The 20,435-nt window shown below is 38.9% G+C and overlaps 1 protein-coding gene across 1 annotated transcript in view; it reads right to left on the reverse strand.

Annotated features, from left to right (window-relative positions):
• ESR2 (estrogen receptor 2) overlaps positions 1-20,060 on the reverse strand; it is a gene marked incomplete at both ends in the record, with an annotated part of 52,609 nt that extends 32,549 nt beyond the window's left edge. The window contains 3 exons of the mRNA XM_080809747.1: positions 5,254-5,370; positions 17,625-17,797; positions 19,642-20,060. Of these exons, the coding sequence (XP_080665873.1) occupies positions 5,254-5,370; positions 17,625-17,797; positions 19,642-20,060 (709 nt within the window). The remainder of the gene's footprint in view (positions 1-5,253; positions 5,371-17,624; positions 17,798-19,641) is intronic.
• Positions 20,061-20,435: the final 375 nt, after the last annotated feature.

The raw sequence follows: 20,435 nt of genomic DNA on the forward strand, positions 1-20,435 counted from the left end.
GATTATAAAAGGATAAACCCATAAACATCAAAACAAAACAACAAGAAAACAACCTACAAACATAACAGCAAAAAAATGACTAAAAGAAAGGGAGAAATTGACAAATACATTATTATAATACATATTTTAATGTATCTTTCTCAGCAACTGACAGAGTAAACAATTAGGGGGAAAGGCAGAATACAAAACATTGGAATTGTACAATTCACAAGCTCAAGCTATAAAAACTCATGGAATTTGCAGAAATTATCACATACTAGTTCATGAATAAAATTTTAACTAAAATTGATTATAATACAGATCATACTCTTTGATCACAAAAAATACAACTTCCAAGCTCCAAAGTTTGGCACAAAAATATTTCTAAAAATCCATTGGCTAAAACCAAAAATACAAAATGAAAATTAAGAAAGATGTAAGTTAGGATGTCATTAGCATGGGTACAACTTTTATATGCATCCCTCCCCCCGCAAAAGAAAAAAACCTAAAAGTTATATCTGCAAAATGCCTAGTTCCTATATTCCCACCATTATGTTTGTTCACTAAATTCAGTTGTCCACATTTTTAAAAAGAAATATTAGTTAGGAGGTATGAGTACCTTTAAAATTACTTGCTCCCAAGAAAATTTATCTGAATTTCTTCTTATCCTTGGTTAATCAAAGTAGAAGGAAGGGCTCTATCTATCTAGAGATGATCAAATCAAACTCTTTACTGAAAGAACTAAAAGCCTAAAGTATAATTCATTTTATTAGTAATCAGATAGCTTTAGGTATTATTTAAGATTAATTATACCCCCAGGGTAAAATGGAACAAAATGTTTGGTTTAAGAAAGCACCTTTCTGATCACACACCTGCTTGTAGAGTACGAGGAAAAGGAGTTTGCAAAACAGGTTTACATACAAAGAGAAAGGTTTGATTCCATGCACTCAAATTTGTCTGACCAACTTGCACTTACAAAGCCCTATATACTGGGCCCTGTACTGAGTCCTAGGGATTCTAATATCAATAAAATAAAGCCCTTGGCAGGGAACTCACTGTTTTTTACCAAGGACATTTCTAGTGTCATGGCTTCCCCAAAATAATCTTGGCAGAGTCACCCGGGGTGCCTCTGAGCAAGCCTGAAGGGGAACGCCACCAAACAGGAGTGCTCCATATCAGAAAGTGATAAATAGCCCCCCCAAAGAGAGGATGATGATAATGGTGATGACAATGACAACAAAAATGGTAATACTGGTAAATGATAACAATGAGAGCTAACACCTACTGGAAAGCTCCTACATGTCAGACATTGTGTATTGTATATTGATTATTTCATTCCAAAAACTGCCCTAGAGGGCAGGTGCTATTATCATCTCCATGACACAGAGGAGGAACCGGGCCCAAGAGAGCTCAACTCACCTGGCAGGGGTGGAAAAGCTTGAAAACAGTGAAGACAGCATATAAACTCAAGCAGTGGCTGGTGCTTTTACGACTTTATACTACCTCCCTATCGAGCCCCTTTCATGTGTGTATATGGCAGATGAATCAAGAGACAGCATCTGAGAGATGTGGATTTATTCTCACAATACAGGAATACAGACCTGACGTGGCTATTCTGATTGTTCTGGCTATGTACGTTTCAGTGTATCCTTATAATGAAGCCTTATCCCTCAAGTTGGTCTGGGTGAGCACTCTCCCACCATTTAATCCACCATATTAATATTTCCACAGAAAACACAAGATTGGTGCAGAAGAAGAAGGTGATAACAGAAAGACATAATTTCTAAAGGGGGAAGTGAAATGATGCAGGGGGATCCAGGATGGGAGGGAGGGAGCTTCCTAATCTTCTAAGACCGGAGAGAAGGAAGAATATGGAGGATTTATTGAGAGGGGAGACAAGAGGAGTGCTGGAAAAGAAGGGAGGCATCGCTAAGAAAATTCACTCCTAACGGTCAGTAAAGGGTTAAATACCCAACTGTTTACATATCAACCCATCTCATTCTTTCTGCAATCTCCAAAGAAAATAAAATATTTTTTTCTTAGACAGCCCTACCCAATTTCTTTTTGGCCAAATTCAATGACCCTTTCTCTTGTTCTCTTTTCCGTGAAAGATTTTTTTTTCCAGTTTTATTGAGAAATAATTGCCATATATCACTGTGTAAGTTTCAGATGTATAGCACAATGGTTTGGCTTACATAAACTGTGAGGGGATCACCACAGTAAGTTCAGTTAGGATCCATCATCTCATAGGCAAGGAGGAGAGAGGGAGACAAAAGAAAGTGAAAGATTTTTTTTCTCTCAGAACTCCTAGAATTTACTCTTAATAACTTTTCATGTATTTCCTACAGCTTGTTAATTACAGTCATCGTACCGTATGTTACACTGCTCGTACTTATTTATCTTGTAACTGGAAGTTTGCACCCCTGACCACTTTTCTCCAATTCCCTCTCCCCACCATACCCTGCCTCTGGTAACCACAAATCCAATATCTTTTCCTAGGAGTTTGGGTTTTTTTTTTTTTTTTTTTTTTTAGATTCCACACATAAGTGAGATCATACAATGTGTCTTTCTCTGCCTTACTTCACTTAGCATAATGCCCTCACAGACCAGCCATGTTGTCACATATGGCAGGATTTCTTTGTGGTTTGTTTTTTTTAATGGCTGGATAACGTTCCATTTTTACACACACACACACACACACACACACACACACACACACATCAACTTCTTTATCCATTTACCTGTCAACAGACACAGGTTTTTTCCCATGTCTTGGCTACTATAGATAATGCTGCTATGAACGGGGTGTGGGGGGGGGGCCCAAATATCTTTTTGAGTGAGTGTCATGAAAGTTTCTTTTTAACTACACCTTTATACACTGCCTGTGCAAGACTGTATTGCATTAAAACTTCTCATAATTTATATGAGTTCTCGAAGAGGGAGAAAGAAAGTAAGGAAAACTAAAATTTAGCTGCAAATACTGTGCTAGGTCTTTATGTCTTTCTTCACATGCATTCCTCACAAAACTCAGGGAAACAGGTATCTTCTTTTCAGAGATAAGAAAACCGAGGGCCAGAAAGGTTAAGTTTGAGCATAGTCACAGTTCATAAGAACTAATGAGACAAAAAATGAATTTTGGTCTTTGGGGGTCCTGTCCTTTTGTTCTTCCCGCCACATACACTGCCCCCTGCAGGCAGATTATGCAGGTGCTCCTGCCCTGGTCCCAAACCACCAGGGCTACAGCTAGCTGTCCAATAGACCCTAGGACAATAACAGTGTTCTTATCCTAGGACTAAACTATAAATCACCTTTTAAAAAATACACTCACCTTAAAATATTAACTTAAAATATGAAACATCAATTTGCAATCTTTTGTCAAAGGGCCAAGGCTTTCTCCTTCAGTACCACCGCCAATTAAATCACGAGTGCATTTCCTACATATGCCATATCTGTGATAAACTGTCTCTGAATTTTCAATTTCAGCTTCATTAAAACAGAGCAAGAACTTAGGCACTCATAAAGCAATCCAAATTCAGAATTTTTCTAGGTTCATGACCCCTCCCCCCAATCTCACTCATACCTAACTCAGTAGCTACTAGTCCTTTACAGTTTGGGGGTATTTCTTAATGCAAGCAGTACACCCAACATGGGTTTTGAACTCATGACCCTGAGATCAAGAGTCAGCTAGCTGGCCAGGTACCCCTCCTTTACAGTTTTATCCAAAGCTTTCAAAGAAGTGACTGTCTTGGGGCACCTGGATGGCTCAGTTGGTTGAGCATCTGCCTTAGGCTCAGGTGATGATCCCAGTGTCCTGGGATCGAGCCCCACACTGGGCTCCCTGCTTAGTGGGGAGTCTGCTTCTCCCCTGCCTCTCCCCCTGCTCGTGCTCTCTCTCTCTCTCAAATAAAATCTTTTAAAAAAGAGAAATGATTGTCTTTTCCTACTCATATTTCATATGGTTGCATAAATTCTAATTAAATTATATAATTTGACAGTTACAGAAAGTAGAAACAGGTTTTAGAAGAAGCCCACTGGTTACCGATAAGGGTATAACTGAAGCAGGGGGGAACAGAAATGCTCGAATATTTTAGAGAGTAACCAGTACACACTGGGAGGTCATGGGCATTGGCAGGGTATTTTACAAAGAAAATATCAGTGATTCTCAGAAGCCAGAGAAGTGTGATCAAATAAGAGAACTTCTGCTCTACAGGATATAGCTGAGTGAGATGTCTTACCTATTATACACATTTTTTTTTTTAAAAAAGGACAGAGAATGTTCAAAAGGCAGAGCTCCTAAGAGACTGTCAGGAAGAAAAGAGACTCTTGTTTCAAATTTTTCAAATAGTTACAAAGAGAGAAATTACAACTAACCACAGGCAAAATACTGACCAGCAGAGTCAGGCAGAGCTGATGTGAGTGCACATGAACCAGCAAGTGTGTACAGACGAATGAATCAAAAAGAGAGAGGATATAATCTCAAAGAGATTTTGAGAATGTAATCTCAAAGAGAGCAGGATGTAAGCATTCTTGTCAGCTGTTATTCTTATGTGCCCATTTTTCTTTGTTTCTCATGGATGTATGCATCTATGTGTGGACACACACACATATGTATGTTTATTCATAGGTATGCATACATACCATCATAACAGAATCCCCCTATGTGCTGTCCAGAGTTCTACCATGTTTCTGACTCCTCTATAGATCTTCTCTAGAAAGCTAATAGGGGATGGGCATGATTCTTTCCTCTAGCTATCCAAGTAACCCACCAGATAGTCTACTTTCTTGTCACAGCTTTCACTGTGAACATTTACCAGAACTTTCTCCCTAGACTTCTCAAGGCCTCAGGCAGATGGTCATCCAAACCATTTGCGTACTTTAGTAGCCAGAGCTCTCAAATCATGCAGTAGCCTATTGTGTTGTCAGACCACTTAATTGTAGAAAGGTCTTCCCTACACAGACCTGTACCCCTGGGGCTAATAATACATTATATGTTAATTTAAAAAAAAAGAAGAAAAAGAAAGAAAGGTCTTCCCGACATTGGGCCAAAATGTGCCTCCTGTAACCTGTTCCCGTTTGCCTCAGCTCTGTCCTCCGCACTGACAGGGAACAAATCAATGCCCCTTCCAATGGGATAGCATACACATACTTGAAGATAATGACCAAGTCCTAAATCTCCTCTCATGCAGGCTACCTGTCCCCAGTCCCGCCGCCTGTCCTGTCTGACAGAGCTGTCAGCGTGGCCCACACATGATGAAAGGGGAAGCGAAAACTCACCACACTTCACCATCCCCACTTCATAGCACTTCCGGAGTCGGCAGGCCTGGCAGCTCTTGCGCCGATTCTTATCTATTGTACACTGATTTGTAGCCGGGCAAATGTAATCATTATGTCCTACAGCAGAGGGGGGGAAAAAGCAGGCTATTATTACAATATTTTGATTAAATATCTTCCTGGTCAGCAACACTGATAATGCTACTCAGCTAAAAGGTAGGCGACATCTTCTTAATGACAGGTACAGGCACAATGGCCAAAGTTTGGCCTCATAAGTGCCTTGTTGGTGAGTCAAGAAAACCTAGGAATATTTGAATATCTTACTCTTTGTCTAATAGGCTATTCTCTACATGTTCTTCGAATTCTTAAGAGATACATTAGAAATAGTCTCCTTCACAGGGCGCCTGGGTGGCTCAGTGGGTTAAAGCTTCTGCCTTCGGCTCAGGTGGTGATCCCAGGGTCCTGGGATAGAGTCCCACATCAGGCTCTCTGCTCAGCAGGGAGCCTGCTTCCTCCTCTATCTCTCTTCCTGCCTCTCTGCCTACTTGTGATCTCTGTCAAATAAATAAATAAAATCTTAAAAAAAAAATAAAAAGGAATAGTCTCCTTCAAACCATAAGAGACTCTTAATCTCACAAAACAAACTGAGGGTTGCCGGGGGGAAGGGGATAGGTAGAGGGTGGTGGGGTTATGGACATTGGGGAGGGTATGTGCTATGGTGAGTGCTGTGAAGTGTGTAAACCTGGCAATTCACAGACCTGTACTCCCGGGATTAATAATACATTATATGTTAATAAAAAAATAAAAAATTATTAAGAAAAAAAATAGTCTCCTTTGGACATGGAAAGTAAGACAGTTGCCTGAAATTGGTGTGGCAAAAAACAACAGGACTTGTGCATCAGTCACCAAGTTCAACTGCTTATATTCTTTCATGTATATCCCTCTTCAGAACTTAACATGGTATTTTTAAGGGAATTCAGTCAAACAAGAGAATAAAAGTAATCAATAAGAGGACAAAGAAATGAGCGACCTGAAGAACCAAAAGATCTGTCACTTGAGGCTGGTGGTGATTACTGTTCTCAATTCCCCCACTGCCTCCCTCAGCCCTGTGACCTCACAGTGCACCCAAGTGTGCTTGCCCACCGACTGATGTTGAGCTTGGCCACGAAACTTGCTTTAACCAGTGGCATGTTAGTAGATGGAATATTCCAACAGCCTGGCTTGGCTTCTTGAGCTCCCAAGGTGGGGAGGAAAAATGCCCCAGGTAGCTGCCAGTCCAAGGAGAATGTGGAAACAGATGAACTTGATCCAGAGTCAAACTTTGAGAAGTAGAGGCAACCTCCCAGACCTCCGGACAAAAAACCATAGTTCCATGATTGGACCAGAAGTAAGTTTTACAATTCTTTCCCACTTTAGGTAGATTCCAGTAACACCTTTTCAACCAAACACAAACTGAAATTCAATTGTTTGTGACTTTACCACCATTCCCTGAGACAGCCTGGGGTGGCACCAAAGGTGTAGACTGCACAGTTCTAGAAACAGGAGGACAGCTTACCCCAGAGATGCAAAAATCATGTTCAAGTGACCCTCATACTGCCATGTACAGGAAACCCGGCATGCCAACATTTTTGACTGCCTACTGATTTCCAGATACTTTATCATTTCATGTAATCCTATAACTGCCCTAGAAAGAGAAAGGATTCCCATTTTTCAAAAGAAAACACATTAGTTCGGTTCAATAAGCTCCTTAAGGTCATGGTTTTAGTTTTCCATGCCGTATAATAAATTTCTACAAACCTATAAGCTTAAAACTAAATGAATTTATTATCTTGTTTCCATGAGTCAAGAATCCAGGCACAGGTACACCTGGGTGGCTCAGTCGGGGTTAAGGATCTGCCTTGGGCTCTAGTCATGATCCCAGAGTCCTGGGATCAAGTTCCCCCATTGGGCTCCTTGCTCAGCAAGGAGTCTGCTTCTCCCTCTTCCTCCACAGCTCCCCCTGCTTGTGCGTTCTCCCTAATAAATAAATAAAAGAATAATACATGAGGTCATCCTTTTTGGTTTTATAAAGAGGTTTATAACAACAAGCATTTAAGGGACTAGAGGTTCATTTTTTTCCCTCAGAGTTTATTTTAAAAGATCATTTTACTTAAAAAAATCAGAAAACACAATGTTATGAACACACTAAAAAAAAAAGACCAGCCTAGAAAATATCTTATGCAAGAAGGTCAGGGTAACTGAATTCACTTCTGACACACACACACACACACACACACACACACACACACACACACACACACAGTCTTCTTCAAACTACATGAACTACCTCACATATCAAACTGGTTTTCTTAGTGGGGTGCCAGGGTGGCTCAGTGGTTTAAGCCTCTGCCTTCGGCTCAGGTCATGATCTCAGGGTCCTGGGATCAAGCCCCAAGTTGGGCTCTCTGCTCAGCAGGCAGCCTGCTTCCCCTGCCTGCCTCTCTGCCTATTTGTGATCTCTGTCAAATAAAAAAAAAAATATATATATATATATATAAAATATATATATAAAAATATATAATATATATATTTTTAAAAATATATATATAAATATACATATATTAAAAATATATATAAAATATATATATTTTTAAAATATATATAAATATACATATATTAAAAATATATATAAATATATATATAATATATATATATTTTTTAATAAAATGGTTTTCTTGGAGTACCCAGATGGCTCAATCAGTTAAGCATCTGACTCTTGATTTCAGTTGAGGTCATGATCTAAGGTGTGAGATCAAGCCCCACATTGGACTCTACATTCAGCACAGAGTCTGCTTGGGGATTCTCTCTCCCTCTTTCTCTGCTCCCCAACCCCACCCAAAATAATTAAAATGGTTTTCTTGTTCCATGCAACAGTCTGAGAAGCACACTATTCCATACTAATAGAACTCAGAGAAAAGTTCAAAGCAAAATTAAAGGCAAAATAGGTCGCTAATTCATTAAGATAAAAAGCTTTCTAGGAAAATATGCTTTTTATAATCTAAAGCATAACCAGTTATCTCTGGACTCTCTGCAGAATTATTGAGTCTATCTGAATACCTGTTGTCATTTATATCCAACTGCATGGAGGGGACAGAGAGCACTGGACTTGGGATCAGAAGATCTGAGTTTCAGCTCAGTTCAGCCTCCCAATGTTGTCACTTCAACAATAGGGCAATGTTTGTCACCCACACCCTCCCTGGCACACTTATCCCTCAACAGCCGGCAATGACCTTGCATTCTGTTACCTCAGGACATCCTTCATGACTTCAAAGCCAAATTAGTCCCAAGTAACAGAATATGTACCTCCAAGATAAGAATCTTCTACATAACCTACCAGCTGTCAGAGCTTCCCACTTAAAGCTCAGCCTCTAAAGTCGTAAAAAGCAAAGAATTAAAGATCTGTGAGCAGCACTCAAATAGATTTTAACTTTCAAAGGACAAGGATAAAAGGTTACTATAAATACCAATATGAAAGTGAGTAGAATAGTATTACTATTATATATGGATATAAAATAAATAGTTCCAAAGATGGGGCGCCTGGGTGGCTCAGGGGGTTAAAGCCTCTGCTTTCGGCTCAGGTCATGATCTCAGGGTCCTGGGATCGAGCCCCACATTGAGCTCTCTGCTCGGCAGGGAGCCTGCTTCCTCCTCTCTCTCTCTCTGCCTACCTGTGATCTCTGTCAAATAAATAAATAAAATCTTAAAAAAATAAAATAAAATAGCCCCAAAGAATGAAATTTACAGAAATACCACTGAGAAATGTACCAGATATATATTTTTTAAAACAAAACTGTATGAAGAGATATGAGAGGCCTAAATAACTAGAGACATAACAACGTTCTTGATGTAAAGACTATTACAAAGATTCCTTCCAAAATAATTCCCAGGTTTAACAAAATCTCCACTTAACATTAAGGATGGGAATCCAATTAATAAAATTACTCTAATGTTCCTATGAATAATAAATGAATAAGTAAACAAAAGAAAATAGAACACTTTAAAAATAGGAGGTAATTATATTGGTATGTATTAAAATGCATTATAAAATTATAGTAAATAAATAAATAAATAAAATTATAATAGTAAAAGCAAAAAAAAAAAACCGTAATAGTTAAAATAATGTGGTACTTAGAAGAATGAAGAACTAAGTCAATGGAACAAAACATTATATATATAAGAACTTAATATATCATAGAAAAAAAAATCAATGAACACATGAAAAGATGCTCAAAAAGATCAGTAATCCAGGAAACTCAAATTATATATGGGACACAATTATATATGGGATAGAATATCTAAAATTTAAAAGGCTGACAAAAAAACCCAAAAAACAAACAAACAAACAAAGGCTGACAATATCAAGGATTTTTACAAGGATATAAATCAACTGGAAGTCTCATATGTTATTGCTGAGAATGCAACATGGTTCAACTATTTTGGAAAACACTTTGCTGGTTTCTTATAAAATTAAACATATGCTTATCCTACAACCAGCTTTTTTACTCTTAGGTATTTCCCCAAGAGAAACAAAAATACAGGTCTACAGAGAGGGATATGCATGAATGTTCACAGAAGTTTTATTCAAAATATCATAATAAGTGAAAGAAGTGATACACAGATGGTTACATACTTTATTATCCAATTATATGATATTCTAGCAAAAAGCAAAACTATAGGGAAAGAAAATAGATCAATGGCTACCAGGCCTTGAGAGGTTGGGGGGAAATTGGCTGCAATGGGCCTGCAGGAACTTTTTGGGCTGATGGTAACATTCCAGATCTTAATTATGGTGGTGGTTGAATGGGTACATGCATTTTCAAAATTCATAGAAGTATGTCATAGAAGAATCTTACTATATATAAATTAAATCTCCAATTCAATGAGAAAAAAAAGCCCCCCTATTTTAAAAAATCAATGAAAATGAATAACCTTTAATAAAACAATGTAGAGAAAATTGACTAAGATTAACTCATTTGATTTTTTCCTTTTTAGTTTTATTTTATTGAAGTATAATTAATACTCAATGTTATATTAGTTTCAGGTATATAATTTTTTTTTTTAAACCAGAAGATGGGTTTATTTGGGAATAAAAGAGAATTACAATCCAGGACAAACAAGCTGTGGTAAAACCATAAGCAAGTCTGGGAAACAAAAGCTCAGGTGTGTAACATTTTGATTCAATAATTGTGTACATTACTCAGTGCACACCCCGTAAGTGTAGTCCTCATCTGTCACATTACAGTGTTTTTACAATATTCATTAGATTCCATAGGCTGTACTTTTCATCTCTGTGACTTATTTTAATCCCCTTTATCTATTTCACCCATTCCTTCCCACCACATCCCCTTCTGGTAATCACCAGTTTCTTCTCTGTATTTGAAAGTCTGTGTTTCGGGGGCGCCTGGGTGGCTCAGTGGGTTAAAGCCTCTGCTTTCGGCTCAGGCCGTGATCCCGGCATCCTGGGATTGAGTCCCGCATAGGGCTCTCTGCTTGGCGGGGAGCCTGCTTCCCTTCCTCTCTCTCTCTCTGCCTACTTGTGATCTCTGTCAAATAATTAAATTTAAAAAAAAAAAAAAAAGGAAAGTCTGTCTTTTGGGGTATTTTTCTATCTTTGCTCATTTGCTTTATTTTCAGATTCTTTTTTTTTTTTAAAGATTTATTTATTTATTTATTTGACAGAGAGAGAGATCACAAGTAGGCAGAGAGGCAGGCAAAGAGAGAGAGGGAGGGAAGCAGGCTTCCTGCTGAGCAGAGAGCCCGACGTGGGACTCGATTCCAGGACCCTGAGATCATGACCTGAGCCGAAGGCAGCGGATTAACCCACTGAGCCACCCAGATGCCCCTTATTTTCAGATTCTACATGTAAGTGAAATCACATGATATTGAGACACCCGGGTGGCTCTAGGCAGTTAGGTGTCTGCCTTCGCTCAGGTCATGATCCCAGGATCCTGGGATCGAGTCCCACATCAGACTCCTTGCTCAGTAGGGAGCCTGCTTCTCCCTCTGCCTGTCACTGCCTCCTGCTTGTGCTCACACTCTCTCTCTTACTCTCTGACAAATAAGTAAAACCTTAAAAAAAACAAACACATGGTATTTGTCTTTTTATATCTGACTTAGTTCACTTAGCATTATACTTTCTAGGCCCATCCATGTTGTTGTAAATGGCAGGATCTCGTCCTTTTTACGGTTGAGTAATATTTCATTGTGTAATTTCTTTATCCGTTCATCTATTGAGGGACACCTAAATTGTTCCCATATCTTGGCTATTGTAAATAATGCTACAATAAGCACAGGGGTGCACATCTCTTTTTGAATTAATATTTTTGTTCTCTCTGGATAAATATCCAGGAGTGGAATTATTAGATCATTTGGTATTCCTATTTTTAATGTTTTAAGGAACCTTCATATGGTTTTCCTCAGCAGCTGCACCAATTTACATTCCCACAAACAGAACGTGAGGGTTCCCTTTTCTCCACATCCTCACCAATACTTATTTCTTGTGTTTTTCATTTTAGCCATTCTGACTGGTGTGAGGTAGTATCTCATTGTGGTTTTGATTTGCAGTTCCCTGATGAGTGATGGTGAGCATCTTTTCATGTGTCTGTTGACCATCTGTAGATCCTCTTTGGAAAAAATGTCTATTCAGGTCTTCTGCCCATTTTTCAACTGGGTTACTATTATTTTTTGGTGTTGAACTGTAGAACTTCTTTATATAGTTTGTATACTAACCCCTTAATGGATATATCATTGCATCATCCCATTCAGCAAATTGACTTTTGTTGATTGCTTCCTTCATTGCACAAAAGTTTATTATTTGGGCATATTCCCAATAGTTTATTTTTGCTTTTGTTTCCCTTGCCTCAGGAGACATACCTAGAAAAATGTTGCGAAGGCTGATGTCAGAGAGATTAATGCCTAAGCTTTCTTCTAGGAGTTTTACGGTTTTAGGTCTCACATTTAGGTCTTTTATCCATTTTGAGTTTATTTTTGTATGTGGAATAAGAAAATGGTCTAGTTTCATTCTTTCACATATAGCTATTTTCCCAGCACCATTTACTGAGGAGGCTGTTTTCTCCCCATTATACACTCTTACCTCTTTTGTTGAGGATTACTTGACCGTATAACCATGGGTTTATTTCTGGGTTCTCCATTGTGTTCCATCCGTCTATGTGTCTATTTTTGTGCCAGTAACATACTGCTTTGGTTACTAGAGCTTTGTAATATATCTTGAAACTTGGGATTGTGATACCTCCAGCTTTGGTCTCCTTTCTCAAGATTGCTTTCATTACTCAGAGTCTTTCATAGCAATTTCAGTATTATTTGTTCTAGCTCTGTGAAAGATGCTGTTGACATTTTGATAGGGAATCCACTGAATCCATAGATTACTCTGGGTAGTATGGACACTATCCATATTTGTTCTTTCAATCCATGAGCATGGAATATCTTTCCATTTGTTTATGTATCTTCAATTTCTTTCATCAATGTTTTAGAGTTTTCAGAGTACAGGTCTTTCACCTCCTTGGTTAAGTTTACTCCTCAGTATTTTATTATTTTTGTATAATTGTAAATGGGATGGTTTTCTTAATTTCTTTCTGCTACTACATTATTAGTGTATAGAAATGCAACAGATTTCCATTCATTAATTTTGTATCCTGCAACTTAAATTCATTTATCAGTTCTACTGGTTTTTGGTGGAGTCCTTAGGGTTTTCTATATATAATATCATGTCATCTGCAAATAATTAAAGTTTTACTTTTCCCTTACAAAATTTGGATGCCTTTTATTTGTTGTCTTGTATGATTACTGTGGCTAGAACTTCCAGCACTATGTTGAATAAAAGTGGTGAGAGTGGACATCTTTGTCTTGTTCCTGAACTTAGAAGAAAAAGCTCTCCATTTTTCACCATTGAATGTGATGTTAGCTGTGGGTTTTTCATATATGGTTTTTATTATGTTGAGATATCCTCTGTCCAAGCCTCCATTATTGAGATTTTTTTATTATGAGTAATGATGATAAATACATTTCATTCTTCATTCAATATACAGAAAGAATTGGGTGGCCATTTTTAGCTACTACAACATATTTTATATCAGAGGATGCTAAAAATACAAAGAGGCCAAAGAAACAATCATTTACATAGTAAACTATTGTAAAAGCACTCACTCTTTACCTTATGCACACTTAGATATGACATTTCTTCCTCTTTCCCAATAGTTTCTTGGCTCATGTAGTAGGAAGGAATGTGGAAAGCAGAGGAAACTCCCCTGTCATTGTCATCAGTCATAGTTTAAGGGTTCAAAGATATTTTAGGTAGAGATTTTTGCAATAACAAGGGGAAAGGGATCCTTTTCAAAGAATATAGTTGGTTGTATTGGGTCAAGATTTCCTTAAGGAATAAAATTCTGGAATCTCAACAAGACAGAGAATTGTCATCATATCAAGAGTTCAGTTCTAAATTTTGTTTTATTCTTTCTAAATTTTAGAACTCTGAATTGTTCTTACTACATAATAGCAGGAGAGTAAGCCTGGCCTTACAATTTACTACTACAATTATCATAAGTAAAAATATTAAAGCACTAAATATGTTAAATTCAGAATGAAAAGTTTTGTATATAAATTACAAATAAGCAAACCATACAACTTATGTTTTGATAATATTTGATGACATAGGCTTCCTTTATCTGTGATTTTTTTCTTTTAATAAAATTAAGTTTGGAAATAGCAGAGCACCCTGATCCACCGAACTATGAAGATTTTAGAGAAGGTGGGTGTAAATATGATTAGGATTAGAAGAAAAATACAAAGAAGAAAGAAAAGATGTTGATACAGAAGAGTTAGAAGAAAAGCTAGAATATCTTAAATTTGCATGATGTTAATAAATGACTAAATATTTTCACAAAAACTCTTTAAAAAAATAAAAATTTAAAAAAGTTGCTTATTTATTTACCTATTTATTTAGAGAAAGAATATGTGTGTGTGTGTGTGTGTGTGTGTGTGTGTGTGTGTGTGTGTGTGTGTGAATATGGGGAGAAGGAGAAAGAGAATTTCAAGCAGACTCCCCACTGAGCATGGAGCCTGACACAGGGCTCAAACCTACGACCCTGAGATCATGACCTGAACCAAAGTCAAGAGTCAGACACTCAACCAAGTGAGCCACCCAGTCACCCCTGTTCCACCTTTAGAACAATTCTGTAAGTATTTCCATTTCACAGAAGAGCAAACAAGCTAGGAGGTAAAATCATAGAACTAGTAAGTGGAAGATCCTGGAAAAATAAGTGGACATCTATACAGGGTGAATTTCAGGGTCTCCAGGAAGGTGACTCTTAACTGCTAACATTCTACCCTTCACCACCCTCTGGTTTCTATCAGGAACCATCCCACCATCATCACTCTTACACATGCCAAACATTAAACATAAGTCAAAGGGAGAAACAATCTTTGTAATTCCTAATAAGCACATTTTCCCCCAAGCTTTATCTTTGTAAGTATTATAACTAGGGACTTCTGGGGAAGGTGGCAGAATAGGAAGATCTTAAGCTCATCTCATCCCATGAATAAAACTAGATAATAACACACCAGTGTAAATAACCCAGAAAATGACCTAAAGACTGGCAGAACAGACTCTCCACAGATAAATATAGAGAAGAGGCCACACCAAAGAGGGTAGGAAGGGTGAAAAGGTAGTTGGGAGCTAAACAGACCACGGGGACAGACCTATGGAACTGTCCATGGGAGGGAGGGACCTACAGGCTTGGAGAGGGGAGAGGAACAGACTATCACACCAGGTACCCCAAGTATGGGGAACTCACCCAGGTGAGATGAAATCCCATAACATTTGGCTTTGAAAACCAGAGGGGGGGTAATGTTGTGAGTTCTTACAATGAACAGGGCTTAACAGGTAGAACTTCAAAATCAGCAGGCTTGGCTCTGAGAGAGCTGGGAAAGCAAAAAGAAACAGAGTCTCTGCCCTTGAAGAGAGTACAGCAAACAGCCCCATGCAGATACAGCATAGAAGCAGCAGTTTGAAAAATGCCTAGGGTACATGGGAGGGAAATTAGTTTACTAATCTCAGGGTATGTGGTGGAGGGACAGGGATCATTGGCAGACTTTTCCAGGAACAAAGGAGCTGGTGGGTGCCCTTTCCCTCCCCTGCACCCCACAGGTCTGTTTAGCTCCCTGATCTAACTCTACTCAAGCCCCAGGTGGCTCCAGATTGGCCCATTAGCAATACAGGGACCAAATCCTGCCCACAAAAGGCAAAGAGAACCACTGCAAACAACTGGACTAAAGGCACAAGCAGCTTAGCCACTACAGTAGTGTGCACACAACACACATAGGCGACACCCCTGAAGTCCAGGTCTGGTGAACAGGGGACATTACACTGCAGGGCCCGAGAGAGTCTCTTCCTCATAAGGCCACTACTTACAAGAGCAGGAGACGTAGCTGACTTTCCTAACACATAGAAAGAGACACAGAGAGCTAGACAAAGTGAGGAGTCAGAGGAACATGTTCCAAAAGAAAGAACAGGACAAAATGACAGCACGAGACCTAAACAAAACAGGTAAGAAATTCTCCATCAGGAATGTTATTTATTTTTAAAGATTTTATTTATTTACCTGAGAGTGAGAGAGAGAACATGAGAAGAGAGAGCATGAGAGGGTCAGAGGGAGAAGAAGTCTCCCCGTGAAGCAGAGAGCCTGACACAGGGCTCGATCCCAGGACTCCAGGATCATGACCTGGGCCAAAGGCAGACACTTAACCCACTGAGCCACCCAAGCACCCCACCCGATAGAGAATTTAAAGTAATGGTCATAAAGATACTGATTGGACTGGAGAAAAGACTGGAGAACCTCAGTGAAACTCCTCACAAAGAAATAGATAACATAAAAAAGAACCAATCAGAGATAAGCAACTCAATAACTGAAGGCAAAAATGCACTAGATGGAATAAATAGTACACTAGAAGAAATAGAAGAACAGATCAGCAATCTGGAGGACAGAGTAATGGAGAATAATCAAGCTGAACAGGAGAGGGGGGAAAAATGAAAACAGACTTAGCGAACTAAGCAACACCATCAAGCATAATGACATTTGCGTTGTAGGGGTCCCAGAAGGAGAAGAGAGGGAAAGGGGGGCAGAAAATGTGTTTGAAGAAATAATAGTTGTAAACTTCCCAAATCTGGGGAAGGAAACAGAAATGCAGATCCAGGAGGCACAGAGAGCCCTCAACAAAATCAATCCAAGGAGGTCCATACCAAGACACATAATACTTAAAATGGCAAAAAGTAGGGATAAAGAGAGAATCTGAAAAGCAGCAATAGAAAAGAAAATGGTTACATACAAGGGACATTCCATAAGTCTGTCAAATGATCTTTCAGCAGAACCTTTGCAGGCCAGAAGAGAATGGCATGACACACTCTGAGTGCCAAAAGAAAAAAACCTACAGCCAAGAATACTCTATCCAGCAAGACTATCATTCAGGGAAAAAAAGAGAGATAGAGTTTCCCACACAAACAAGTTACAGGAATTCATGAACACTAAACCAGCCCTATAAGAAATGGTAAAGGGGACCCTTTGAGTGGAAAGACCATAAGCAGTAGTAAGAAGACAGCACAAGAGCAGTAAAATTAAATGTATCTATAAAAATCAGTCAAGGGGGGCACCTGGGTGGCTCAGTTGGTTAAGCATCTGCCTTCAACTCAGGTCATGATCCCAGGGTCCTGGCATCAAGTCCCACACTGGGTTCCTTGCTCAGTGCAGAGCTCGCTTCTCCCTCTCCCCCTGCTCATTCTCTCTCTTGCTAGCTCTCTCTCTCTGATAAATAAATAGAATCTTTTTTTAAAAATCAGTCAAGGGATTCACAAATAAAAGGATGTAAAGTATGACACCATATATCTAAAATAAGCAGGGGAGGGAAGTAGGGGAGGAGTAAAGAATGAGTTCAAATTTAAGAGACCATAAACTTGAACTACTATATATGCATAAGATGTTATATATCAACCTAATGGTAACCACAAATCAAAAACCAGTAAGAGATACGTAAGAGTTGTAACTAGGCATCTTTTCCCAAGAAGATGGTGATCAGTGATGGTGGAAAGAGATCCATTCAAGTTCTGGGGCTCTGGGGTCGAGATCCACAATGAAAAATAAGGTGCTCTACACTTGAAATAATCCACTCCACCATCCACCCCATCCCCAAACACACACTGTCCTCTGAACTGCTCATCAAGTACTTTGTGTACCAAAGAGGCCAATGGTGAAATTTCTGCCAGGTCACCTACAAAATTATTTGAAAGCAAAAGCAGAAAACAAAAGAAGCTAACAATACTCTTGTACCTTGAATGCTTCTTTTAAAAAAGGCCTTACATCCTTCACACGACCAGACTCCATAGTGATATCCAGATGCGTAATCGCTGCAGACCGCACAGAAGTGAGCATCCCTCTTTGAACTTGGACTAGTAACAGGGCTGGCACCACTGCTCCCACTAACTTTCCTTTTCAGTGTCTCCCTAGGGGCAAAGAAAACACTCATTGTAAAACAGCATTAAGGAGAAAGATGCACTTTCTAGTAAAAAAAAAAAAAAAATAGCATTAACACTGCCAAATTTACCTCTTTGCCCTCCAGGGCTCAAGATAAATATATTCCAGGAAATCCGATCAAGCACAGCCTTTGTTGCTGGTATAGGATCTATGAAGAGTGACACCGTTGGGAATGACTAATGTTTAAAAATGGTTCCACAAGTCTATGTCCACCCATGCAGCGTGGATGAGACTGGTAACCACAGATGGCTAGTGGCAGCCACCAGGTTGCACATCTCTGAGCAGAGTAAGTGACCAGGACAAGTCATACCCGCAGGTCTGAACCATGAGCAGGATGTACAGGAGCCTCCTGAAGTTGCTAGAATTCATCAACACTGTACGGTTGGGCCCAAATGTGCCTAACCATTTTCAAGTCTGCCATTCCCAAGTATTGCTAAATAGCCCTTCAGAGTTCCCATTTAAATGCGGCAACAAAATCTCTCATTCTGCAGTGTAAGATGAAGGTCTAGAATGAAAATAATTTTATGAGGAGTAACAAATGGACTCTTAAGTTTTATTGAAGTGAATACTACACTCTGGTTTAGAGAGATAGAGAAAGAGTAGGGAAGAGTAGGGAAGGGCAGGGAAGGGCAGAGAGAAGAAAAAGAGAAAGAGAAAAGAGAAGAGAGGATAAAAGTGGACACATGCCTGTCCTTAGAAGGTTTTAACGGAAGCAGGTGCTCAGTGTTGGGGAGAAGGGTAATGGCTCCCATAGAGGAAAGGAGAACCCATCAAGGCAGCACCGGCAGACACCAAAAGCCCACGTGGTCAGTTCCTAATTTTGCCAGACCAGGTTTCTTTGGGAAAGGAAATGTTAGAGGTATGATTTATTTATAAATGAACATAATTATACCATGGGTTCATTTATCCTAGTATTAGCAGAACTCTGATTAGAGTTCATGCCCAGAAACAAACAATCTTCCCTTTTAGGCTGGGTGAAAAACAGTAATTTAAAAAAGGTATATACAACGTTTATATTCTCTTTTACCAACGAAGTTATTAAAAGAGAAAAATTACTGTGTAATATGGCTTTCTCAAAGTGTTACAACAGCATTTGAAAGTAACAAATTTCAACATCCAATATGCACTGACTTAATACTTCGGTCGTATTAGAAATTTATCTACTTCTCATCTTTCTCTCTACCCAACCTCTTCCCACCATAGCTGTAATTATCATTAAACACATTACAAATTGAATGGAAATAACCATCATGTTACCTTGCTTTTAAAGGTACAAATACGGTTTTGAGCTTCACGAAATTTCAACCAAAGTCTGCAATTAGTTCACTGCTAAAAAGCTTATGCCAATTATTGTCTGTCTTTCCAGGCTTCATGTGTCCAGTATATTTCATTTAAGTAACCACCACGACCAACTACCATCGTTGCTTTTATCCTGCACACAATATGCCATGAATGCCCAATTGTGATTTCACCACAAAAAGGACCTAACTTGAAAGTAAACATTTCTTTTTCAAACCCACATCACTTTATCAAGAGAAAAGGGATTTAAGTTCAATCTTTAATGTCTAGTCATGATAATGAATTCTTCCTACAACCCATATCTACAAGCTTACTTTTTAACGAGGAATAGAATATCTATTCTATATTCTGGAATTCTAGAATATTCTAGAACTCAGAATATCCTATGTGTTAGGTGCTCTAAGAAATCTATGTGATGAATAAAGACTTTGAATAATGCATAGCTTTCTTCCAACTCATAAAGTGATTTGAATAATGCCCCTGACATACAATTCAGAATGAAGACTGAATTTACCTGTTTACAGGTAAGGTGGGTTCTAGTGATCTTGCTTCACACCAAGTACTCTTTTGAGGTTCTGCATACAGAAGTGACGACTGACAATGGATCGCTAAGGGAGAGAGGTGTCCAGGAGTTGGCCACAGCACATTCGGGCTTGTGGTCTGTCGACCGGGTCCACCTTCTGAGTTACTGGCACTGCTGGGAATGCTGTAATTCATCACAGCAGGGCTGTAGAACGTCATGGCGGAATATTCATGGCGGCTCTCAACATAGGAGGAAGGTATATATATGGGGCCGTGCTCCAGGGGTAGGACAGATTGACTGCAGTTGTAGGAAGCTGGAGAGTTAAGGCTAGATGGTGAGTTTTTGATATCCATGTCTTGAATAGGTAACAGCTGAGGAAACTCTTTGTGGGAAGAGGCACAAAGGGACATTGTACTGTTCTCAAAGACTCATGGGCAGGTACGATGGCTGTAGAGAAAAACAAAAGACATTTCTAAGTTAGAGCTACAGGCCTAACTATTCAAAATGTCCAAACATATTTATTACTTACACACACACAGCTTAGAAACACATCCTGAAAAGACAGACTCAAAAGCATTAACTTCAGGGATTGTGAACGGGAGGCATGAAACTCTCATCTGCTACTTTATTCACTTTATTGCTTTTGTTGTTAGCTACAATAATTTTTTTAACCACAAGAATTTATTATACTTTTAAAAATTAAAAAATGCAGGATGATTTTAAAATGCCAAGGGATTTTTTCCCCCCTTCTGGAACTAGAGAAGTTTATTTTAAAGTTCTTATGG

The sequence above is a fragment of the Martes martes genome (assembly GCF_963455335.1).
Source record: "Martes martes genome assembly, chromosome: 7".
NCBI classification, from domain to species: Eukaryota; Metazoa; Chordata; class Mammalia; order Carnivora; family Mustelidae; genus Martes; species Martes martes.